This window comes from Haliaeetus albicilla, chromosome 8 (assembly GCF_947461875.1).
Source record: "Haliaeetus albicilla chromosome 8, bHalAlb1.1, whole genome shotgun sequence".
Lineage (NCBI taxonomy): Eukaryota > Metazoa > Chordata > Aves > Accipitriformes > Accipitridae > Haliaeetus > Haliaeetus albicilla.
This window is the reverse complement of record NC_091490.1, coordinates 43412220-43438001: the sequence shown is the minus strand read 5'-3', so window position 1 is coordinate 43438001 and position 25782 is coordinate 43412220. Positions and strand designations below refer to the sequence as shown.

General features: G+C 42.2%; 1 protein-coding gene across 8 annotated transcripts in view; it reads right to left on the bottom strand.

Moving 5' to 3' along the window:
* Nucleotides 1-1033: 1033 nt before the first annotated feature.
* GATAD2A (GATA zinc finger domain containing 2A) overlaps nucleotides 1034-25782 on the bottom strand; it is a 68247-nt gene continuing 43498 nt past the window's right edge. For 4 of the 8 annotated variants that reach the window (XM_069790479.1, XM_069790481.1, XM_069790482.1 and 1 more), the window contains 9 exons: nucleotides 15382-15511; nucleotides 14713-14844; nucleotides 13053-13142; nucleotides 10852-10983; nucleotides 9537-9725; nucleotides 8425-8704; nucleotides 7567-7856; nucleotides 6538-6724; nucleotides 1034-5570 (listed from right to left, as the gene is read on the bottom strand). In XM_069790479.1, coding sequence (XP_069646580.1) covers nucleotides 5440-5570; nucleotides 6538-6724; nucleotides 7567-7856; nucleotides 8425-8704; nucleotides 9537-9725; nucleotides 10852-10983; nucleotides 13053-13142; nucleotides 14713-14844; nucleotides 15382-15511 — 1561 coding nt within the window. In that variant the 3' untranslated portion in view covers nucleotides 1034-5439. The remainder of the gene's footprint in view (nucleotides 5571-6537; nucleotides 6725-7566; nucleotides 7857-8424; nucleotides 8705-9536; nucleotides 9726-10851; nucleotides 10984-13052; nucleotides 13143-14712; nucleotides 14845-15381; nucleotides 15512-25782) is intronic. The other 4 variants (XM_069790484.1, XM_069790483.1, XM_069790485.1 and 1 more) reach the window with 4 other exon arrangements.

The window sequence follows — 25782 nt, the reverse complement described above, 5'->3', positions numbered from 1 at the left end:
TCCTGAGTTACTGCTGTGGTCTTGCCCTTGACAACACAAATGCACACACTGCATATGGAAACATGAGTTGTAAAGAAAAAAAAAAACCCACCTATTTTTTTTCCCCTGCCTTCAAGCTGGCCTTCATTCTAGAGCAGGAACCACGTCCCTTCTTTCCTTTCTCCTCCCAAACCAGTGACTCTGGAGCATGGGCTGTTGGCAAAGCCACATTTCGCCTTGCTGCAAATCACTGTGAGCCGAAAGACAACAATGCATGGCTTCGGGGAACTGCCAGTACCACGAGAGAGTAAGGTGTGATGGGACTCGCTACACGCCATGTCTGCGGCACTTCCCAGGCTGCTGTGCAATGTCCCAAAGGCTTTTTTTTATCCAGAATTGGGGCCAAAAATATTCTGGCAATGTTCTTGTTCAAGTTTGGAATCTAAATCTCCTTTCTCCTCCCAGAAGGTAGCAATCCACCAGCTTCTTCAGTTATCCTCGATTATTTAAATAAACTTGAAGAACACAGGGTTAAATTTCTCATTTTGGAATTGCAGAATGACCACAACTGCAGCTCTCCAGCTCCCAGCCCTCTCCGGGGCACGCAGGCAGAACACAGGCAGCTTATTTCATCTTCTCCGGCTTGCTTACTTGGGAGGTGAGGATTTTACGACAGGACACGTACAACAGATAAAAACCAAAGGGTAACCGAGTGGCAGAGAGCAGCAGTTCCAGGGTGAGAAGGGCTGAAGAGGTGTTGGTGTCTCGTTTCTGCCTGGAGAACGTGTGCCCCGTCCAGAGATGGCATCTGTGAAGACATTTAATCCATTTGTAGCTTTTAATTTCAATCCACGAAATTCCACGTAGACTTTGTCTTCTCTTCTTCCTTTCCCGTTCTCCCATCAACCTGGTTTTTGGGGGAAGAAACTGTGCCCTTGCCAGAGGAAAGGAGTGGACCGCAACCTCATCTCAAGCATCCTCACCCGTAAGCGAGTGGTGCGAAACAAAAGGTATCTCAAAACAGATATACTTGAAATAAAAGACAGACCCAAGAGTTTGTCCATTTGTTTATTGTCATTCAAATACTAAAAATCCCTCACAATACAATATACAGTTATTGATTTCAGATTCTTCTGCCATTGAGACTATCAGGTTTTAGTGGGAATTTTTTTTTTAATTTTTGTTTTATTATCAAAGATTTAGAGTCACAATAAATACGAGTGACAAAAACATACCCTGCGCTGGCGTAACATTACTCTGTTACACTCCTTTGTTAGATGATTATAAATTCTTTTCTTTTTTCTTGTTTTAAAAAAAGCACAAAGCAAGTTATTTCGCTAAATGCAATATACAACATAACTCTGCCTTAAGCAGACAAACACTACTGCGGTTCCTTGAGGTCTTTTTGCATTATATATATATTTATATATTTATATATTTATTATTATTAAAAAAAAAAATGCCTTCTGTGCCCCCTCCTTCCAAAAGGAGAAAGTGAGAAATGAGCCAAATAGGGTTTCTGATGAGACCTGCCTAAGTCTGCTCTGCTCTACTCCTGCAGCCCAAGCCCCCCACATTCCATTCTGAACTGTACTTTGGTAGATTTTTTTGTTTTTCCTTCGTAAGCAAAAAAAAGTGACAACTAGGTCTGAGAATTCAGAGGTAAATGAATGGTTCCCTAAAACTATGATAAAATATCTACAGAAAAAAACCAACCCCAAACTATCTCAAATTTAAGATTAACCAAGAGTCTTCCTCACTATTAGAGCTGGAATGCCATGTACAGGAATCCCTAGAATACAAAAATTAGCAAAGTCACCCTTTACAGGAACTGGAAACGCTGTCCAAGTCGTTTGCGCTATAAAAATAAAAGGTTCAACCAGGCCACTTGTCGTGTTTCTGAGCGAAGGACTGCAACCTCGCCAACACTCAGAAATCAAACAGAAAATAAATTAGGTTATAAAAAAATAAAATTAAAAAAACCACACAGCTCCCAAATTGCAACACGGGTTTCAAATGAAAATCCGGGGTTTATTTCACAAGTTGCTAAAATCTAAGTACAATAGTCATTTTCATTATTACTGTATTATAAAATCTTGTAGTCGCAACGTCTCAAAGAAAGGTTATATGGCTTGCAAGAACCAACGCTGCTCTAACCCTCTCCCCAGGAGAGGGGGGAAGCAAGCAGCATCTGAGCAATGTCAAACCAGCTCATGCAGCAGTTTGCAGCGAAGCAGTGGAGGGTCGGGGAAACAGGACACGATGCCAGATACTCCACCTGAATGATACCGATTTACAGGTTAGACTGTCGAGCAGCACGTTCAGTCTCTTGTTCTGAGGGAGCTTTAAGTAAAATGGTCTTTTTCCAGGAGAGGGCCGATGAGGTGACTTTCGGACAGCTCTGCAGCAGAACTAATAGCCCTTACGGAGGCAGGAATCCCAAACATGACAGCAGTAGAAATAAACCAAAGATTTGTTCTTAAAAGCATTGTCTAAACCCCCCTCCTTCACAAATCCCAAATTATTTAACCTTTAGGGTGTAACACGATTATGTGAATATTCCATCTAACTGAGCTTTTCTATTTGTTGGTTTTTTTTTAGTTTTGTTTTTTTTTTTCTGCAAGAAGGGGAACATACAGATGGGGAGGAGGAGATTTGGAAAGACTGTAGCAAGTGTTTTAAGGACTATCTAAACGTGGCAGGGTACCTTAACTAGCCCAGTTCAACACTACTCAACTGAATACGCAGTTTTGACTACAAAGGAAGAAGCAATTCTTCTGGCATTTAACATACGTATACCACTGAAATATTTCCCTGGTGCATTTATCTAAAACTTTGCAGAAACACATATGGAATAAATATATCCTCTAAGTTACCTGCAACACTCCAAGAACCAGAGATTAAAAAACAATGTCAAAACTGGTTTGAATCCCGACAGCCTAATATCCATGTAGTATTTTCTGTTCAGTTACAAAGCCTTCAAAATAATTCTACCCCAATACGTAAGGTAGTATTTGCGTGATTTTCTTCTACATTAAACGAGAACAGATCGCGGTCTAGCATTGCTGAGGGAGCAATGTTTGTAAGACAGTATGTGCAGCCTCATTTTTATTTTCAGTTCCAAATCTTGAAATAAGCCTTCTCGATTATTTTAAGGCTTATCTGAAGTCTCCCCTATCCATTGTGCTGAAATTAAAATTTACAAGCTGCTGTACTGAACTGGCGGTATCCAAAAAGGTTCTGACATAGCTTTTAAAACAGGCAGGTTTAATACTTCTGCTTCTCTTTCCATTCCCCTTTTTTCCAGCATCAGCTGAAGCTACAGCTACTCCAACACTGGAAAGAAATTGTGACGCTGTCCAGGCTCTCCAAAAAGGCATTTCCATTTTAGTTTGAGAAGTTTTGTGTGTTCTTTTTAAACAAATGCACTCCCCCCAGGTGATTTAACAGTGCCAGACATTTGCATCAATGATAAGATAACGCAGGCAATTTGTCAGAAGAGAGAAAAAAAAAACCAAAACAAACCCAAAAAATCTCCACACAGGTAAGGAACTGAAACTTTTTCATAGTATTTCAAAGTGCAAAAATAAAATGCACTCAATTTCTCTCTCCACATCTCCCAATCCACAATATCTTGGAATGAAAAGAAAAATTAAAAACTCAAACCAATTCCTCTCATCCCCATTTAGCTCTTAATATACATTTGTAAAACAAACAAAAAACAAAGTCAAATTGAAATTCTAGGGCTTTATACAGCAACAAATACCATTTTGCAAAACTAGGTTTTCTATACTACTGAACAGTTTTCAAAGTATCTAAATACTGATATTCACACAACAGAAGAGGGGCTAAAATGAACGAGGTTTTTTTCACTATGCAATAGTTAGATCTGAAGGGGGACAACCCTATACAGTTATTGGTTTAAAGTTAGATCTAACAGCAACTGCTAAGAAAATAGATTCAGCATAGACTGAATAGTAACCCCTCCCCCCCTTTTCTTTTATATATAGATATATAGATATATATATATAATTTTGCAAATAATTCTTATCAGCACTACTTCTAGTACTGATATGCAACACAAGTAGTAAGGCATGTATTTCTGCCACTTGAATTCAACTTTAATTTGGGAGAAGCACAGGGAAGAGGGAGGGAAGATGACAGAAGAAAAAAAATCAAACTGGACCTGATGGATTTGGGTTTAACCTGTGGAATCCCCAAAATATATTAAAACCACGTAGAAACCTGTCCTTAAAGCAGGGTTACCTAAAGCTCTATCAAAAATGAAATACTGAAGTGATGGACAGAGGAGCATGCTTGGTACGCCTGGAAGAACGGAGCTCTAGAGGGATCAAGGTAGGCAGTCCTGCCCCCAACATGCCCAACACGTGCTGGCACGGTCATCGGGCCACCGCAGCACAGACCAGGAACGGCTGCTTCTCGGCGGGTATCGGCAGAGGAAGGAGCCTGAGACCTGACAGCAGCTTCCTGGTCCTCTGCTCCCTCCACTTGCCCGTTCTGATTGCGTGCAGCTTCTGGAATTCCTATTTTATTTTTTCTTTTTTTTTTTGAGTAAAATTGCTCAAAACAACAACAACAACAAAAACCCTCCAAAAAGAAAATAATCAAAAACAGTTTCAACTTTTAAGTCTCTGGGAACATATGAAAGGCCCAACTGCTCTTCGCTGAATTAGAAAGACTGAACAAAGGTGTTTGTCTATTCAGTAAATTAGATTTTAGACTACCAACAGTTCAAAGTCTATTCAAAACAGAATCCAACAAAAGTGAGAGACTCCTGCACTGGTTCCCACCTGCCAGACAAGTTTTGGTGGCAGCCAGTCCCTTAGAAAAAAAACAAAACCCAAACCATACTCAACTGGAATTTGAGTTTGCACTTATTTATCATTAGCTCATCATCAGAAGATTTTGAAACATTATAATCTGTAGACTGCCTTCCTGGCTAGAGGAGGGGCAGGGAAGAAAAGCAAACATGAACGTGGCTCACTAAATGCATCTGCAAGATCAGGTTGAAATTCCTCTCTCCTTGAACTGACATCCATACTCGATCGCGAACGAACACCGTGTTCCTGGTGAACGGGTAGTTATTAATAAAGAAACCAAAGGCAGAGAGTCATTTAGTCCTCCTTTTGTGCTGGTGACAAAAAAATCCAAACTAAATACATAAAGCCAAAAAAAAAAGAATTCTTCCCCTTCCCTGACAGCCTTCATCATCAGTCAATCATAAGAATCTGAGAACCAAATGAGCTTAAGTCTTTCCCACCCACGTGGTGTCATTTTCTCATAGCAGGGACAGCAGCACTCGATGGGATGAGGAGTGGTCTTCTTGCATCCTATAAAGCCTGGGGCATATCCAGCTGGGATTAAAGCAGATTCCACTGTACTGTGGTATAAAAAGGATGGCAGAAACAGGAAAGTCTTCCTCTCGGGCATTCCTCTGCATTATTTCCACGTGGCGGACTGTGGGATGGACCGTGGGGGAATCATATCCAGGAGATATTCACGCTGGCGGTCTACTGCTGAAGATGACTTGTGCACAGCTAAACTAGGATTAACAAAAGGTAAAGCCCCACCTGACAAGATATAAAAGAAAGAGAGAACAAGTGTCACAGTATGACACGAACAGGAGACAAAACAGTGGCAAAAACACACTATTCGCGTTTCACCCACGTGAAAACGGATCATCTAAGCATGGATCATCTAAACATGGGGCACTACTGGCCACGGAAGTCAGACGCCTTCAGAAGATGAAAGCTTCCAAAACCACCTGAACAAACAGGAGCAAGATTTTGTACCAGAAATGAAGATTTGAGCAGGCTAGAGCTCTCTACAATGAAATTACATTTTAAATGATAAATTAATCTGTCAGGAATAAAAAAATCAAAAGAAATCCATTCAGTACTGGGCAAGAAAGTAGATCACAGAAGAGCTAGTTGCTACAGTGTTTCCCTCCTGGAGATCCTAATTATCATTTAAGAAAACAAATGACTCTTCTCCAGTCAGATTCTTATATATATATATACACACATAAAATTACATTAGAATTTATAATTTCCATTTATCCAAAGCACCAGCTTTTATTACTTCAAAACCTGAGGAATGCTGGGAGTGTGCACTGTAGCCTTACCTAGAGCAAAAACATTTATTTACTGTATGTTGCTTTCAGCAAGAGAAAACACCAGTCAAAATTAAACGACTGAACTAAAACTCCCAGAAATGAATGACAAACTCCTGCAGCATGGTACTGGCTGTGCATACGGACTCAGTGATGAACAGTCTGACATTACATCTATTTAGTCTATTTATAAATGTGTAAAGCAGTAGTTTTTATTTGGTAGCACCACCCGATTGCCCCTTTTGACAAGCATAAACCACACCAAAAGCAAGTGCCAACACCAATATGAAGAGCAAAGCCTCGCTATCATCGGGCTTTCATGCAGGAAGTGTCAAAGAGAAAGCATCCTTACCCAAAGAACTATGATTGTTGGACAGAGTGCAGCTAGTAAGTACAAAGAAAAGAAACTTTAGAGAAAAATCTACCTGTATTGATGGGAGTCTTCTTCCAGGCGGCAGCGCTGCCCTTGCTGACAGGTCTCTCAGCATGCTTACCTGGCCTACTCCCAAGTGCTGCTGCAGACGATGCATTCTGCAACTTGGGTGACTGGCTAAATGCATGCAACACTCCTCGTGGAGCTCCAGGAGGACCTCGAGACATCTGGCTAGAAGTCTGGCAAGAGAGCAAACGGTAAGACAGGTGTAGCAGTTTTCTGTCTCTCAAGTACAATAGCCTTGATGAATCTTTACTGCTCCTCTCTCCTTTCTTGGCTTCATCTGCCAAGCCTAGAATGCATTACTATAGTTTCAGGGCTGAAAACTTCCAAGACATCTCTACAACAAAATAAGAATCACCTTTCTACTTCTGAAAGCACCTGTAAGGATGAGGAATTATAATAACTGCAAAGCAGCAAAAAAATGTGCTGTGTAAGCATCTCCATACACAGGCAACACTACTTCCCTGACCTAAATAACCAGTACCTTGATTATTTCAACTCAAAGCAGCACTTAAGCAGCTTCTGTCTTCCTCCAACTGAAAGGTGGTTTTACAAGGTGTGTGAGACCTTGGCTGCTACCATCACCTTTAAACTTCACCAGCAACATTACGTGTTCCTGGCTCAAGCCAATTTTTTTCTATCTTAGGTTAATTTACTCTTCTGCCTTTGGTGCTGGAGCACCTCTTTCCATTTGGTACATCCTAAAAAAAAATTCAGGAACAGACTTTGCAGGATAGGAGTTAAACACTCTGAATAATTACAGTGACTGCAGAGAAACACCACTCTCGTCTGTTCTTCAGGTACAGAGAACGTAATTCAAGTATCAGGTCCCCACATGACAAAAAACACTTTCACCAGCCTGGTTTTAAGTTTACACTCAAACACACACACTGTGGAGCTTAAATAAAGCAAGTCCACATATCAGTTTCATGCCAGGATATCAAACACTTGCGCTTGGAGCCACAGGACCCTTGCCCCATCATCACCAAGATCTGGCTTCTGGTGGACAAAGCCTTACCTGCTTGAGCGAGTGGTGCTGCACTATAGGGTCTGACTTGGTCTGTACAGGAGATGCAGTCTGTTGCAGTATCCTTTGCTCAATCTCCTGCTCTTGCTGCAGTGCTTTTACGAAGGCAGCCTTCAGTCGGTTAGTGTGCTCAGCTTTCAAGGCCTTTTTCTGATTTGATGTCATGCAGGTTTCACACATAATGGTTCCATTCTTCTCCTCCCTCCAACGGCAGGTGAAGTCAGTCTTACACTGAGCACACATATAGGGCTCGCGAGATGATACAGCAACCGAAACTTTACCTGGAGAACACAATCAGCTTAGCTCAGCTCCACCTGTGGCTTCCACGAATGAATAATACTTGAGAAAACTCAAGAATATTACAGCATAAAAAAAAAAACAAACCAAAAAACCAAACCCAAAGCAAACCCTCCACCCTTAACTCTCCTCAGTCTGAAGCCTTTTGCATTACTAAATCTTTAAACTCTTTACTTCTGTGAATGTGTGCGTAGGTATCTGGCAGATACTTCTTTAGACTCTGGTTAGAGAATTTAGTGGCGATAGACAAACAAGTGGCTGATAGGAAGTGAACAGCTCTGGGGAGAACTAGATGCATTTTAGAGAAATCTTTTCAACCAGTGTCTAGCCCATGAGAAATCTTAACTTTTTTTTAGAATTTTTTTAGACCTTCTTTATAATTTTAAATAAAACAGTTTGAAAATTATTAAAGGAATTGAGTCTTAGATTTGACAGAGTATGACAATTTAATCCTGTGACACCTGAAACTCACTGCTGCCTGCTACTGAGGTAAAGTCCAGATGGGAAAGATGCTCTTCTTGCCTTTGAGGAACACTTTTAACACTATCTCACCTTGAGTTTCCAGCAAATTCTGCACAACTTCTTCCAACCCGACTAAGTAAATAAATTCGTTATTAGCTGCACTTGGCAGGAAGTTCATCTCTGGTGCAGGTGGTTTGGGAGGAGGGATCTCCAACAGCGTCTTCTCCAGCTGCTTCCGCAAGGCGAGCTTGGCAGCGGCTTGCCGGCTAGCCGGCGAGTCGTTGGAGTTGACAATGGAAGCAGCGCTGGTCGTAGTAGCATTAGCCTGAGCGGATGTCACGGTTGTACCTTTGATTGAAGTTGGTGAAGCCTGGGAGGAAACACGACACAGCTTAGTGACAAGTGCCAGATGGTTTGGCACTTTTAAGACACGTGCTTCTCTCCACCGAGAGGGACGAGAGGGAGGGAAGCAGCGTTGGCTCCAACACTGTGTGGGGTGTTTGTGTGCAATGAAAGCTGGCTGCTTGGGACTAGACTGAATTGTCTGCTTCTAAATCTCATTTTCGCATGTGACCAAACAGATCACAATACATATGTTTACTGCAACTTTGTACCTCCTGGTACAAATATTACCTGTCATCTAACACTAATTCTTTTTCTAAAAACCTTTACTTTTCTTTACTGATAATTCTTATAATTTTTTTAGAAATTCTAAAGAAAAAAACAAAAAGGAGTCCTTTTCCCTATGATTTTGTCAAAGCACTGACTTTAAATTGTTTCCTTTATCTACAACACTTGTATGGCAATATCAGTGTTAGATGTTAAGTTGCTGCTTCAGTATCTCTTGGTGTTTCAAAGAGGAGGGCTAGCCCATTTTCAGCTCTGTTTACAAGAACACTCATTTATGCTTCTTACGGAAGAGAAAAAAAGATATCCTAATGGACAGCAACATTCAGTTCACTGAAACACTTATTTCTTTCCAATATTCTGTAATGGTTTTCTTCATTCCTATGTCCAGGAGGTGAATGTGAACAGAGAAAGGGACTGCATGGGAAGAACAAGGAGCAGTAATAAGTGACCACATCAGTTAGATGACAGCAGGTCACACCAATTAGATACAGTAACCCAACAATCATTAATTACAACTGTTCATCTCTGTTCCTCTGAATGTTATGTTTGGCACAGAATCTTACGGAACTCACCTGTGGGATATTGACAAGAAGGCTGGTGTTGGGGACATTGGCGACGCGGATCAGACCCTGCTGGATAATTCGCTGCCCCTGAATTTGTACGCTGGGGACCGATGCCCGCGGTGCCAGCAGCAGTGGAGGTGGCCCCGTGCTGGAGTGCTGTCGGATGTTGTGGATTTGCTGGGAAGACACAGAAATGGGCTGATGCAATGGTGCCATGGACAATGGGGAGGATTAGATAGTGGGAAGTAAGTGGTGGAAGTCGAATGGGATGACATGAGACAGTGGAAATGAGGCAAGGCAGGGAACGCAAAGAAAGCGTGACAATTAACATCCGCGCCAAAATGTGATGTTTTTCCCTTTCCCTCTGTCAAAATGAAACAAGTAGAAGGTAATGTGAAGAGATGCTTCTATGTGAGGCCATCACATTACGGCCAAAACAGCTGTGCCCAAAATCTAAGTTTCCGAGTCAAATTTCTTTCAAAATGTATAGTTGTTAAGCCTGTTTCATTTTAAAGGCATTAGGAAAGCTATTTCTTAGAATGAGGTTTTCTCCATAATCAGAATAGAAAGAAAATGAAATACCAAATCTCTACCTTCCTCCTTAATGCTGGCTATGCAACAGATAAAAGCAGACCTTTCACTGCAAAATAAATCCTCATTTAACAAGGAAATATTTTTTTCCTGGTATCCCACGAAAGTCATAATTTTAGAAGACCATATCAAATTGAACATTGCTTTCCTACTCCTTTAGTGACACCACCATGTTCTGTTATAGGTGATAAAGACCCTGCAAAGCAGCACTTTCAGACATCCAGTCAACTATCTCATTTCAGCAGCTCTTATTCAATTGCAAGACAGACACAATGAGGAAAGAAACCCTGAATTTTAGCATTTGAAAAGGTGAAACTGATATGACAGAAAGAATAATGAGGGGGAAAAAAATGGAAGAACGAGGGATTGTGTTTCGTTTCCTCTGCTGCCGCTCTCCTAAAAAGCGGGTGAAGCTGGACGCCTGTAAATTAACTTTCATAATAAAGGCAAACAAACTGCTTTGGCGCAGCTAAGGGAAGCAGCTACACAGGTAAGGCAGTATCTTGCATCATCACAGGATTTTCTCATGCTTCACTGGAAGCGTTATTGGAGAGCACAATATGCAAAACTGGAATGATGCAGGACCTTTCAGTAGCAATACATGTAGCCATACTAAGAAATTTCAGCAAGAGCTTCGTAGGTTCCCTCCAGACAAGCACAAAGATGACTAAGAAAAGTAGTTAAGATGCATTAAGGAAAAACAGAGTCAATCTACCACAAGGTAAATACTTACCTGTGCTCCTCTGACAAGAGGTGGCATTACTATCTGCGTGTTTTGCTGAGTTCCTAATTTTGAAGAAGTCTGCTGCCCTCCACGGACCAAGGGAGGAGGAATAACAGTGCCTGGTATACGTGTAGAAGAGGTCTGCAAAACAGAAAATAGTTTACTCGCATTGTTTTGTTCTGGTGTATTTATATGCCCGCTCTCTTCTGCTGCTTAGTGTGCCAATAAAGTAGTATCTGAAATCTTACGCAGCGACACGGACATACGTAAGGATGCAATGGCAGTCTGGCTACACACTCGGGGATTGTTCTCTCTCATCCTGCACAGAATTTAAAAGGTAAAGAGCAGTCCTGAACAACATTTTCATCTGCCCTCCCACCGCTGAAATACAATAGCTCAAGAACTGCTGTACTGAGACACACCAAAGAGGCACGCCATAACCCGAGTACAGGAGTGGGGGTACACGAGCGCAGCTCTCCTCTCTGGCTGGTATGATGGATGCAGTATCTGTCTCGAGCCAATGTAAAGACTGTAGGACAAGAGATGGCCAGGCTGGCTTCGGTTCAGTTAAGTATTCAAAAAAAAAAAAAAAAAAAAAAAAGAGTGTATTTTGCAGGGGCAGTCAGAGAATGGGGAAATACAAACTGCTGTCTTCAAGGAGAAGCACGGGGCAGAAAGAAGTTGGAGATGCAGGAACCTGGGGAGGTGAGCAGACTGGGCATGTGCATGTATATGGGAAGGAAAAAAAAGAGACAGGAAAAGGGGAAAGCTTTAGAAAAAATGAAATAGAAAAGGAGTCAGGCTAAAGAAATTTGCAAAATTGTTGCCCATGCTTTTTGGGCTGCAGACTGCATTAAATCCTCAAAGTTATATTGTCATGAGAAAAAGGTGATACAGTTTCATGCACCACTTACATTCCTGCGGACCACTAATGCTAGGCAATCGAGCCTGAGAAGCACTCATGGCTCCAGAGCAACAAACCTATCATCCTATTCATGTGGCTTTACGCACCTTGCCACTTCCCTCACTCAAGCCCCAAACTGACCATCATCTGCGAATTAAGACTTCTAAAAACACTGAAGCGCCCATTTTCATGAGTTACCATGTGTACACACACATACATATTTAGGCAGGTGGGAAGTTTTATCCACTTCTGTTATGCCTTTCAAGTGAAGATCAAATGTTAACTCAACTCCTACACACAGGAATTAGTAGAGTTTTTACAGTCAAGCAGAAGCAGATGGAGGTTAGGTTAATTTGCCCAAACACTGCAAATTAGACAGAATAACTTCAATTCTGGATTCTTAGCTCCCAGCTCTCTGCTCTGTCCAACCGAAGTTTCACTGTCTGATCGCTGTTGATTTAACTTGTGGTCCAGTTCCTCTGAAAGTGCTGTCTTCAGTGAAGGCAACTTGCCTCAAGGAAGAGATTACTCCAACTGACAGATTGCTTTAGGTTTTGTGAATGTTTCCTAAATGGGTAGCAAATTTACTCCTTCCATCAAGTATAGCATTCTAGGGGATTTTGAAATGAAGAGTTGCCATTTTCCAAGTGAAAGCATTTTGTGCTGAAGCAGTTTTGAAATTTGTTTTGAATTAGCCCAAGGTAAATAACCAGAAATGTTTTAAATCCAAAAGCAAAACAAGATACTAGACTCAAGAGGAAGATTAGGTTGACAGATGTCAATTGCCTCTGCTTTTTTTTTTTTTTTATTTCCCCAAGGCTTTCCAACATTTCGTTTTAATTTAGTCTGAACCAAGATCTTTCCTACCATCATGTGCCATTCAGTCACCAAGCCAAAAGAGAAAATCACATGATTCACTCAGCTCTTACAATTAATCATACTGAGGGCACAATTAAGTCTCTTGAGGGTACGGCAACACACCGCCACAATATTTCTATGACATAACTCCATGGCATCCTCTTTCGCCAAAGGTCGTTAGTACTAGTATGGATGTATTTGTCAGCAGAGTGGATCAGGATGATCAGCCACTGAAAAATAAGCTTATGAGAGTTATCTCCATGTGACATCCTACTCTTATCTCCCACCCCAGTCGTTCTTAAAAAGCTTATAGTGGGGTTTTGGGAGTTAAAAAAAAAAATTCCACCTGGCTCCAAGCCATTAATGTGATGGGACTGTCTTTCCTGTGTTGTGCACCTTCTTCTCTGCTCCATGCCCTGAACCTGGCAGCCTGGCCCACCCCACTGACCTGGAGGGATGGCTTGCCAGCAGGAACACTCTGCGGTCCCCGCACCAAGGGCGGAGGGGTGGCCACAGCACTCCCAGAGGAACCAGCAGGCTGGAAGAGGAAAAACCAGAAAGAAAGCAGACGAGTGTAAGGGTGTAAGCAGAATTACAGAAGCTAAGGGAATAAAAGCGTTTACCTCCTTGCGCCTCAGTAAGAGAATCTTCAAAGACTGCACACTCTTCCCCCCTCCCCCATCCCTTTCTTCCTCCAAGCATCTCAACATGCATATTTAAATGAAGAAATTATTAGGTAAGTATAGATACCAGGAAAATAAAAGATTCTATACACCAAAAGCAGAGCAATGGGGAAATCTATTTTAACAGCCTCAGCTTAGAGCCCACTTCAGTCTTATCCACCATTACTACTAGTCTCAACTAACTAGGTTCAAGCATAATGCAAAGTGAAAAAATGTTTAGGAAAAGGACTTCAAATATTAAGAAGTTTAAAGTTTAGGATATGTCATTTCACCCTAGTTAGTTCAAACATCCAGAGGTCATTTGTTCAGCGTTCAGCAGCGAGTTCAGTGATGCAGATACTTGCATTAGTTTTAATCCCATCTACTGAAGCACTCAGAAGTCTGGGAGAAAGATGCCAATAAAACAACCAAAACCAGCCAAGAGAGCTGTATTAACATCCATCTGCACCGTGAAGTGCACTTAAATCTACACATCGCCCCCATCACAAAATCCATCAAGTCAGCATCACACGCTGTAAAATAAAATTGTTTAGTTGCTATTGTTACAGATACTTGAAATTTAGCCTGTGCCTTGATAGCAGCGCGTGGGGTGTTCGCACGCCCCCTCGCCTCCCAATCTCCTCTGCTCTTCTCCTGCCACCCTCCACCTCTACCCTTCAGTGCCAGCATGAACAGCACACATAGCGAGCAGAACGGGCAACTGCTCTGACAAGAAGGTAGATTTTTTTTCTGGGTTAGTTTCTGAAGAAAACAGCTCTCCTCCCAGGACTCTGGATATGGCGCGTGGTTGTGTGAGATGAGGGATGGGGAGAGGAGGAAGGGAAAGGAGTTCAGGGTGGGAGGGCTGAACCACTCCTTCCAGGGGCTGCCTGGATTTTTTGGATGATGAAAGCATGCAGCTAACCGCAGACTTACTTCACCTGGTAAGACCTGGAATCCAGACCTGGGCTTCTGCCATGCAGCACAAAACGCAGCTCTTGGCCGCCAGCTCCCAAAGCCTGGGGTTCAAACACTTTTAACTCTACCTGTCAGCACATCTGTTATGCGCAAGAACCTCCTCCAAATGTATTTCAGCAATCTCTACGCAGCATTAAGGACTGGATTGAGTGTTTAATAATTGGAAGTATACTACATTCATAAATGGATCTGAGTTTTAACAAAAAGGTCTCCAGCTTTTGAAACTGGCTGATAGGATAAACTGTCTTGTTGTTTGGTCTTGGCAAGACAAAAAAAGGAATTCCACAAAAAGGAATGGTTAACAGGAAAACCACTAAAAACTTCATAAAGATTTTATGAGAAGTGAGATATGCTTTATTTGAAAGCTATCTTATGTTCCATAGGTTACGGCAACTGCCACAGTTCTTTAATTTTTTTCCGCTCCATTTCAAAAGATGAGATGGTAAGTATCTGTAGGAAAATAAATACCTTCTGAGTAGTGGTCTCCTTCTGGATTTGACTTTGCCGTAACTTTTTCAATAAAACAAGCTTTGCTTCTTCTAACCGTAACTCTTCTTTTAGTTGTTTAATCATTCTCTCCCGCTCCTCTGGACTGCTTTTCTGTAGGGACAGGTAAGGCAATAGAGGGTGGGAAAACAGGGAGGGGGGGAAAGGGAAAAAATAGATACCATACAAGTTACAGCAAGAACTTACAGTGTTATAATTGTCATGCACGTCTTAATATCACCAACATGCCTGCAGTATATGGACACAAACTGAGTATGGAGGAAGAACTCAAAGGCAAAAAAGTTTTTGAGGTATTTTCACTAGCAAAACAAGTAAACAAAGTCAAATGAAGAGTCCCACAACAAATCTGTGTTATGCCATGCTGAGTAAGGGACATTGTGTCTACTAAAAAGCCAATTCTGAAAAAGGTGCATTTTTTAAGCATATAAAAATCAAGGAGTTAAGAGCCTGAAAAAAATAAAAAAAGACATCAGTCTTTAACAGCTTCAGGATTCCCTGCTTGCAAATCCATCTTTATAAATCCACGTATCCACCTGACCCTGTGATCGCAGGTGCCTCTGTGGGAACAAGTGGTGTGTTTTCTTCTTTCTAGATGGCACAACTTAAGTGTGTCAAGACAAGACTACTCACCATGAGTGCCTCTGTGTTGGTCTCTTTTAATGCTATTTTTGTTAAACCATTCATTCTAGGGCTAGAAGGTTCATTGTCGGATAACACTATAACATCCGGTGAGGGGACTCTCTTTTCTCTCTTTATTTCACTGCCAATCAAAAGAAAAAGACAGAGAACCAGTCAATAAAAATAAGCAAACAACTACTTCATGCTGCAAAGTAATGTTATTTACAACCTTGTGCTAGATTAATCCCAAATCTCTCAAATTCTGAATAAATGCAACATGGATGAGCTCAATCAATTTCTGTTCTCCTTGTGGATATCAAGCTTCCCAGTACAAAAGCATGCTATGAGGCAAGATTCAGCCACAACACATACCAATGGTGAATTCCTTCAAATTATAAGCTTTTCCATCAGCCACTTCACCCCCCCTTAGAAGACACAGAGTCTCTCCAGGGCTCTGCTTGCACTGGGAGAAGACCACATCCAACCCTAATCCAGGAACAAACAGGTCTCTTGCTGCTTCTCTTTAATGGGCTGAAAGGCAAAACCATACTCCCCTTTTCCTTCTCCTTTCCTAATGCAAATATTGTAAGTTGTGGCTTTTCATCACTCAAGATACTGAATCTGAAGGAAACCCAGCACAAAACAATTCACACCTATTCACTTACCTAAGTTTAAGTACTTCATGGCATTATTTTCTTTCTACGCCAACACTACTAAATTCTTTTCCGCTATTAACGGTGAAAACCCGTAGCAGTCTCAACACAGATGGACACATCCACAAAACTTCACTGGAAACCACTGAAACATGTCTAGACTTACACTGATTTTAACTCTTTATTTGGCTTTAACATTCAGTGTCTTGAGTGATGATGGCACCTTCCACCTGAATTCCTGACAATAAATCACCTCTCAGCTCCATTGCCTATGATTATCATACAAGAACAAAAACTTAAAACTACGTGAACCAAAAGGGACAGAGATGACATGACATGACAACAGATGCCAGTGCCAGCACAAGCTGGTAACTGTCAGATCACCCTTGGTACCAGGATTTGGGATTTCAAACTACAAAGCATAAGTATTTCAGAGCAAGGTTTGTGGCATGTGATTGCCGAGAGGTTTAGCAGGAGCTTCACAGGAACGGGACAGCAAAGTCTTCTGCACTGCCCAGGAAACAATGACAGTGCTTGCTTGAGAAAGGGCCAACAGCAAGAATTGTAGGGGAACGTAACACAAGTAATTGTTTTGGTTTTCTTATAACCCAAAGCCAGAAGCAGGAACAGTAAAATTTACAGTGAGAACCTTCTGGCTTACAGTTATGCATTAGACAAAATGCATGAAGAATTTGTAACAAGCAAGATGAAGTTCACAAGTAAGAGATGTGGCATATGAGCTTTGTACTTTCAAGTATCAGGCAATTACCTTTTAGATTAAACAACAATTTCTAGACTTAACTGATATGCCACATTTATTGGGAATTCAATGATCTAACAGAAATTAATCCTTATTATCTTATTTAGTGATGCAAAGAATAGTCACAACAAATAACAGCACTGAAAAGCTGTGTACCCTAATAAGCTTTGTGAAATGCACACCTTCAGTAAACGCTGAAGGCAGGTCAAACGGTATTATGGATACTGCAAAACCAGCCTCACATACTGAAAAAACAGCTTTTAAAATACAATTTCCATGTTAGTGGAAAAAATAAAGAAAAAAGTAGAGTGTCCTCTAGAGGGCACAGCAAGCCAGTAAACTGGAGTCGTTTAAACTCTGGGGTTGTTTCAAAATTAACAGTGGCACAGGTGAAGTATTTTCCAGCTTTTTCCTGTATCCAAATGCACCAAACTGGCTCAGGTCACTCTTAGCAGGGAAGTAACTAACTGGCTTGGTACACTTCTCCCGACAGCGGTGAACAGCAGGCATGCAGGGAACGCACTGACGTGTTGAGCTCATCACTGCTGAGCCCTTTTCAGGTGACAGCTGGAGCAGCTCCACGTGAAAGACTGAGACTCTAGTTGAGTCAGGCACTGGCTGTTCCTCCTCAACCTTTAAGGTGAAATCCCCCATGAAAAGCATGGACAGTTAAGTTACCTAAAAAGTTGAGAACTGCACAAACACGGGGATTGGAGCAGCCAGCGTTCGTGACCCGAACCAGCCCACTGCCAAATCACAGGGGCTCTTCTTGCCAGCTCCACCCTTGAACCAGCCCAGACAGCTGCAGGGAGGGAAGCTGCAAAGAGCTACGGGGTCGACACGTTACAACCCGAACGCGTCCGCAAATACGAGGCGGCGTGAAGGATTTTATTTGGCTGCAGGTGACGACTCTACCATCGGCGACGCTTCGCCCCCCTCTCCCAAGCAGCGGCGAGGGCAGCCCGGCCGATACCGGGCCGTCCTCCCCAGGGAGGTTGGCGGAACCCGGGAGCTGCCAACGGGGCCACGCCGGAGCCACGGCCGCCAGGCTCCGGCCGGCTTTTCACCGGCCGAAGCAGCAGCGTCTGAACCCGCTTCGGATGTCGGCACCGGGGCTCTCCCCTCCCGCCCCGAGCGGGGGCCACCGCCGGGTCACGTGACGCTCCGGGCACGTGACCCGCCACGGCGAAAACCATGGCAACGGCCGGTCCCAGCCGGTGCTGCCCGGCCTTCATTTTGTGAGGTGAGGTCGGGCTCAGGTGCCGGCAGAGAAAATGGAGCGGCCGTGCCCGGGGGTCCCCCCCTCGCCCCCGGGGTCCCCGCCGCCTACCCGCCACGGGCACCCACGCCGAGGGTCGCTTGGCGTTCTTCAAGAAAATAAGTGGGAAACGGGGCGGGGGGGGGGAGGAGGAAAAAAATAATCAAAAAGCAGCCCCAGGAGAGTCGCTGGACTGCGTCGTGGAGTCCTCCTCGGTTTATTTTCAGGCTGGACAAGGAAGGCCAGGCTGAGAGATGACGCCTGCCAGCCCCCGGGCTTTCCCAGGATATGGCAAGGAGGAAAATCTTAATCCTGAAGTAGTTCCAACGACGCATGCCGAGAACAGAACGACAAGGCATCTGCAGCAACGTGCGATCGACACCAGTTTGCATTCATCAGCAATCTCAATACTCTTAATCTTTGAAAAAAAAACCACCCCAAAATTTAGGAGGAGGGGGAGCGCACATCGCAGCCCGCCATCCAAGCCTGGGATTGCTCAGCCAGGGAGCCGGGCAGCGTGGAGGAAGAGCAGCCGCTCACGCTCTCGATGCGGGACCAAGCACCGCAGCTGCTCCAAACGCTTCTCGTCAGCCCACAGACCGCAGCCAGGGCACCAGGAGCTCGGGATGGAGGTCTGTCTGCCCAGCCAAGGTGAACAGCGGCTGCTTGGCCAAGCCGTGATACCACACGCACCTTCCACCAAGGCCCTTCCCGAGACGGGCTAACGGCACCTCCAATAAGGAGCTACTGCAGCCTGGATCAGGGATCCCCTCTGCTGCAGGGGTACCCCTAGTTACCTCCTTCCCCTAGTTACCTCCTTGAACTTGTGCAAGGCACCACTGCTTTCACAGAAAAAAAAAAAAAAAAAAAATGCTGCCTAGGGCATTTTGTAGGACCATGATATGAAATCTGGAACTAGGAAATATAACCTTGCCCTTAACAGCTCTGCAGTAAAACCCATCTTTTACTCATGTGAAGCAGGAGGTGACAAGACCAGGATCGCTGGTTGCTAGCCTCATGGTACTTCATCTAAGGGCTTCCCCAAACCTGTGCGATTTCTCCATTTGCAAGATACATTATGATACTCCTGACAGCTATGTTATAAGACACTGATCTAATAAAAGCTGCATTAGAAACCACTAACTTCAGAGTTTTAAAATCATGTATTTTCACAAAAGCATTAGCCATATCTATTTAGGACCATCTGTCTAACCAACTTTGAGTCTGTTGACATGCGACCTCACAGAGAAAAACCATTCTTGCAGCGGGGAGATACTATGTATTTTTTAAGGCAACACATACTGACCACAGCAACCAAGTTGACTCATATTCAGTATTACAGGATTTAGATCCTCAGCAGCACGACCAACTGCATCGTGAATGAGGCGGCACAAGACTGAACTCCAGAAATGTAGACCAGAACTCTGCAAAACAATCTTCCTTCAAAAAGGAGTTTGCTTTACTCTTTTGTTAGCCTGTGTGTAAAGCAAAAAATTCAAAGCAGATGTTTCAAAATAAGGAAGACAATGGAAATATCACCACTTTCAGAAAAATACTGCCACCAGCAGTTAATAATTTGGGATAACTGCCCCGATACCATGACCTTTATCCTCTGAAGCCATCAGGCATATCCTTTAGGTAAATAAAGACATAGTTCCATTATTGTCCCTTCAGCTTTCCTAAGTGTTGCTGTCTCAATCATTTGGACTCTACGCTAGAAGATGAAAGCAGGGTTGCTGCCCAGTTACGTACACCCATTTAAGCATCCACAGCAATAAAACACAATTCAACAGAGACCTTGCAGAAAGTTTGTGTAAGGAATCAAATGCAGACCTCCTAAGTACCCTAAGAAAAAGGCCATGCTTCCTCCAATATCCTCTTTTAAAATCTCAAAGCATAAGGACAGACGCGTCACGCTACTCAAGAGTTTTCCTTAGCGTCTTGGGGCATCCTGTAGCAATTCAGAGCACAACAACTATTCCAGAAAAAACCAAACCAAACAAAAAAGCCACTTTCCCATGGGGACACTGCGTATTTATTTGTTGAAGAAAAGAGGGTCAGGTGGCTGAATCCAGCCTTGGAGGTCTGCTTCCACTTAGCTGAGCCAGAGGAAGATTAATTAAATTTTTGTTGTGAAGATGATACATCCGAGGTCTAAGGTATCTTGAGATGGACTCAAACTTTTCTAACAGATTCAACCTCCTGCGAGACAGAAGTTTCAATGAAGTATGACCAAGGAAGACAAAGTTTAAACTTAACACTAGTAAGAGAAAAACAGACACCCAGGAACTACTGGCTCTGGTAGAGGGTTTAATTTCAGAGGACTCGTGCTGCAGCTTACAGAGAGCTTCACGACACTAACAGAAGAGCTCCTGTATCTCAACAAGCAGCCTTTGCATTCATTCATACTGATCCAGAAGCATTACACAAAAAATAATCTTCCTTTTACAGACCAGATGATCTTACCCATGCTCTAAAATGCCCTTTTGATCACTCTTCAAAAAAAAAAAAAAAAAAAAAATCAATGCAATGCTGCTCACTTGGTTAAAGTTACAGAACTACTGACCCAAAATATTAAATCCCCCACTGCAGTGCAAGAAAGACCTATATAGCCCCGTCCTCTGGTATCCCAACATATTCTGCCCATCTGCAGGTAACCAAAGGAAACATCACAACTGTTATTCAAACTAAAGCTTAATCTGCATTAGCAAATATGCAACAGTTTTGCCTCAGTCCATTAACAATCTCTTGTATACTCTCATCCAAAAATATTTGGCAAGGAAGGAAGACAAACAAGGAAAGAAAAAGCAATGCAGTGGGGAATTTTTTTTTTCCTGGAGATGTTTTATCTACATGAATCAAAGAAGTTGCAATGGATCTAGTGACTGCGGTGCAAAACTGAAGCAAAATAAACTTCATCCCTTCCTCTGAACATAAAGGAAGGAAACTTTAATCAAACTATGTCTGCATTTAAAATAAAACATTAAAATTCCCCAAGAAACTTTGCCATCAATTTTGTCACAATATCCTTTAGTACAACACATACCAAGAGGCATAGACACAACGTACATAAGCTGAAAATGAGATCTAGAGTATGGGGCTGTGCCATATTTCCAGGCTTACTAATGGCAAGAGAGGAGCCTGTTGCTCTTCACTGGTGCTGCTGTGAAAGCTGTTCCCAGTAAATTCCAGTAAAGTGGAGAGTTTGGGCAGCCAACACAGGCTGCATCCTGATGTGCTTTGGAACATGTCAGAATTTCAAAGTCAAATCCATTCATTTAGTAAGGTTTCAATGTGATTTGGCCAGATTAAAAAAAAAACAAAAAAACCAAACCAACAAAACAAAAAAACCCAAACAAACCTAAAATCCTTCAAAGCACCAAAATTTAGCATCAAAACCCTAACACGAACATGCAGAGCACAGCCATTAGGCCAACTTTCATACAATTTCAGAACAATTTCTGTAAGATGTTATTTTTAATTATCCCATGTAACAAAAGGAGAATATGATGATTCTGGGGTTCCAGAGCAGTGCAGTATTTGTCAAGCACACAAATCATAACCAGCAAGACCTAAAATTAAAGGAACTAAGGAGTTCAGTAGATTATCTGTCTGAGAGCACTAACTATAGGGATGCCTACAAACTCTTCACACTCATCCTTCCTGGCAGTTTTCATTTAAGCAAACAAGCAGTGGCTTAAGTCAGGCCAGCTCACTTGTAATTTCAAGAAGCTGTGGGTATATTTGATACTTGCGCATACCACACATCAGGAGACAATAGATGGGTGCAAGCAATTTTTGTGGAAAATAAACCAAACGTATCAAATACAGACTTTTTGGCTTATCCAGACTTTTATTTCAATTGGAAGGAAAAATCAGACTCTGTAGCTTAATGTGAGAAGATGACACACTACATATAGTGGTTTGGAATGCAGGGCTTTTTGTCTGGTTGGTGGTGGTTTTTTTGTTTTGTTTTTTTGTTTTAAAAAAGACCCCAAATGATACAAAATCTGTAGGAATAATTTCATTTATCAGCCAGCCTTAAACTGTTTTTGATCAAGCCACAATATGCTAGTTTATCACTCTTGGCAAATAGAGAAAAGACAGGAAAAATTGCAAGATGTTCAACTGCCTAAAAAGTTTTCCAGTTTGCTTTACAAACGACACGTTCATCCCAAGATTGCTATCAAGACTAAGTAAGAACCGGGGATAGATAGATAGAAGCCAACTCTTATATTTGTGTTTTATTAACAGTATCACCCTCACCATTGCCATCACACTTGTGTGCTGTGACAAAACCATTTTCTCTCTCTCACTTGCTTTCCTGGTATGACTGAGAAGCCTTGCTTTTTGGAATTCTGAAGTGAAACATATTTTGAGGTTATCTATTTGGAGAGTTACTATAATTTTGAGGATTTAAGATAGCACAGTGCAACAACCAAGCACAACACAGCTGCTTACAGGGTCAAGTAGTATCCTTGCCCGTAAACACCCCACACCTCTATTTATGAGCAAGGTTTTCCTACAGTTGGGATAACAGTACGCTGCTCCTGAAGGATCCTGACACTTTTGGTCCAGAAGAGAGGACAATTCGTCCTCGTAGACCTGTCTGAGGACAGCAGCTCCCATCCAGACAGCCAGTTACACGACTGTGTCCAGAAAAGATCACTTGTGGTCTCTGCCAAACCTTAACTGTGAGTACACCAGAAATCATGAGCTTAACCAGTACTGTGTATGCAACTAGTTCATTTTGTATGATTCAAGAAATAGTACTAGAAAAAAAACAACCTGAAGATGGTCAGAACATATACCATAGATGAAGGGAGCTGCATCTGGAGTACAGTAAATGCAACGTGATGCAGCAGGTGGTATGATCCAAGAACGGCTCCAGGAGAAAACCCCAGCCTCAGCTGGAAGCAACTGATGCTCAACGCAGGGCAAATGTGGTAGGAAACTCATGCATTTAAGGGGATGGAAAGAAATGAGGAGAGATGAAGAACAGAGGAAAGGGAAAGCAGAGCTTGAAAGCACAGTAAGATGTCAGGATTCAACCAGGTCTGACAAATGTTCTTTCCCTCCAGCACCCATACTCACGTAAATCAGGGTACTCACAAGCAAAGCAATTTATGTTACACTATTTTACCATCCCACCGCAAATGAGACATGTCCTTATCAAGGGGGGAGGACTCTCCTTCCTCCCATTCCCTCTCCGCAGTAGGTCTAGGATAATTACACACCAGTGTAGCTAGCTCCCAGTGCTGCAAAAACGCCAGGCAGAGGAGCAAGATTTTGGTTTGGCCTTGTGTGACCTCTCATCAAAGACTTCTTCTACCACTACAGACTTTCTCCTGTTTCTTCTGGCATCAGAAAATGTGCTCAAACCAGATCCTATTTTTAAATTTAACTTCAAGGTTTAGGAAAAAAAAAAATATTAAAGGAAATATATTTTTAAGTTTAACGCAGAGATATTGCCAGGTTTGTATTTCAAATCTTGAAAATCAACTGATTTCAGAAAGATAATCCATTCAATCAGCTTTATGTCAGCTAAACTGTGATTATTGCTGGGCCACCTTTTCCAAGGAAAATATTATGTTTTCAATTCTAAAAGCATTAAGGAAGTTTAAAAGCCAAAACACCACACATCACTAAGCATGAATTTTACCAAAAAAGTTTGTAGCAGTTCAGTCATTTTAAGCAACAGCTCTTTTTTCATCTCCTCAAAAAATCAGCTCTACTGCTTTAAAGACACAGGTCTTCTGAAAGCTGCAAGCTAAATTCCTCTAGAGATCAAAGGTCTGGAAAGGTAAGTCCTACACTTAAAAAAAAAAAATTATCGTTATGAAATTAAGATCCACCTTCCCTACAAATGCTGATTGTATTCTTATACATGCAAGGGATCAGACTCATCCAGAGACAAGCTTCCTCTGTATCACAGGCATCTCCAGACTCAGATTGCATTTGCTTGGAGATATTTGCATCTTGAGGCCGGTCAGCTGCTCAGCGCCACGTTTATGCTCCGGGAGCGGAGCCACGCACGGACCACGGGCACCACCGTGACGCAGGAGCGGAGCCCCAGAGCCTGGGAAGCTGCTGCTTTACTTCCAGAAGTTTGCAGAATCATTCAGGCTCATTTTTGTCATTTGAGATGACCCAAGGTTTAATTCCTCTCTATTAAGAGTTTTATACAGACACGTGTTATTAAAGGTGTTCCAGCTTACAAACAGTATCCAAAGAGCTTATCCAAAGCCTCATGAAATTCTTAATTATACTTATTATGATAGACTTCAGCAGACTTGATATCAGACTGCCTCCTTATGCAAGCATCTTTTTTGTATGGGGAAGCCTCTTCTCCCTCCTTGCCGAAACTGAATACAACAATATCATATTACCACCTGAAATAAGAACGCTGTACGGAGAGAGGATGTTCTCTCATCGCACGTAAATAGGTGTTATTGTTCCAGATGCTCTCTGGGAAGTTAAGTGTACAGCCCCTTGTTCATCATCCTGTTTGTGCGTCTTGCAACAGAAATGGACACCAACAGAGCAGAAACACTGGCACACATTTCAAAAATACTATAAATTCACAGACAGCACATGCATGTGGGGGCAAGTACTGCAACAAAAGAGTTAGAATACCTGATTCTAATTTATTCAATTTTTGGTATGAGCAATCTTTTTAGAGACTCTTCAAAAAAAGAGCATGCATACCTGTGTTAATTAGCAGGCAGCGATTACACCAAAAGACACCTTTAGAGATTTACACCTAGTCAGCACAATACAACTGCTTGACATGAAAGTCATCCATTACCCCAATTAACTGCTTCTGTGCAAGACATAAGTACCTCCTAAATATCAAATTGAGCAACTTAGATAATTCTCCCTTTGGCAGATGGTTTATGGAGAAAGCTGAAAACTATCACCTTCCCTCAATCACGCTGATGGAAGAGGTCTTGTTTTACATATACTAAAGCAGTATTTGGATAAAGTAATCAGGCTCTTGCAGTCTAAGTTTTTCTTAAAAAAAAAAAAAAAGCATCAAAAGTTGGGAAAAGTTTACAGATGAATTGCCATTAAACATCAAAGATATCCATTTGCTTAGTAGCACCCATAAGCGCCCCTCCTCCCAATAATTCCTGCGCAGGTGATAAGGATCTCATGTTTTCAGTTTCACACCTCAAATCTGCACTGCTGTAATACCTGACATCCAAGCGAACACGGATTTACTACTCCAAGAGCTGTTTAAGCCATTTTGCACAGACAGGCAGGTCTCAGTTCTTATGTATTACCACTCCAGCATCAGCTGGTGTTAGAACCAGGAATAAACGAGGCTTCTAGAATTCCTGCTCAATCTATTGCACCTTACTGCACTATAAAGAAAAAAGCAAGACCTTGAAGGGCCAACATCAGGGCCACAGAATTTTTATGCTGGTACAGCCAGAATCTGTGGTTAGAAATACAGTAGAAGATTTGGAATCTGGCTTTAAAGTGATGCCCATAAATCTGTATGTCAGAACCACCCGATCCATGTGTGTATCTCATATACAAGTCAAAGGAAAAGCTTTACATTTTTGTAGGAATAAAAATCTCCAAAGTGATAGGGACCTTTGAATTCATGCTTTCAGATGTCAAAATTCAGACATCTTAAGAAGGCTGGACTTTCAAAAAAGTATTAAGAACTTGTCCTACAGAGAATTGCTGCAGACAGGTGCTGTCTTTTCATAACACTTCTAGTGTCAAAATCC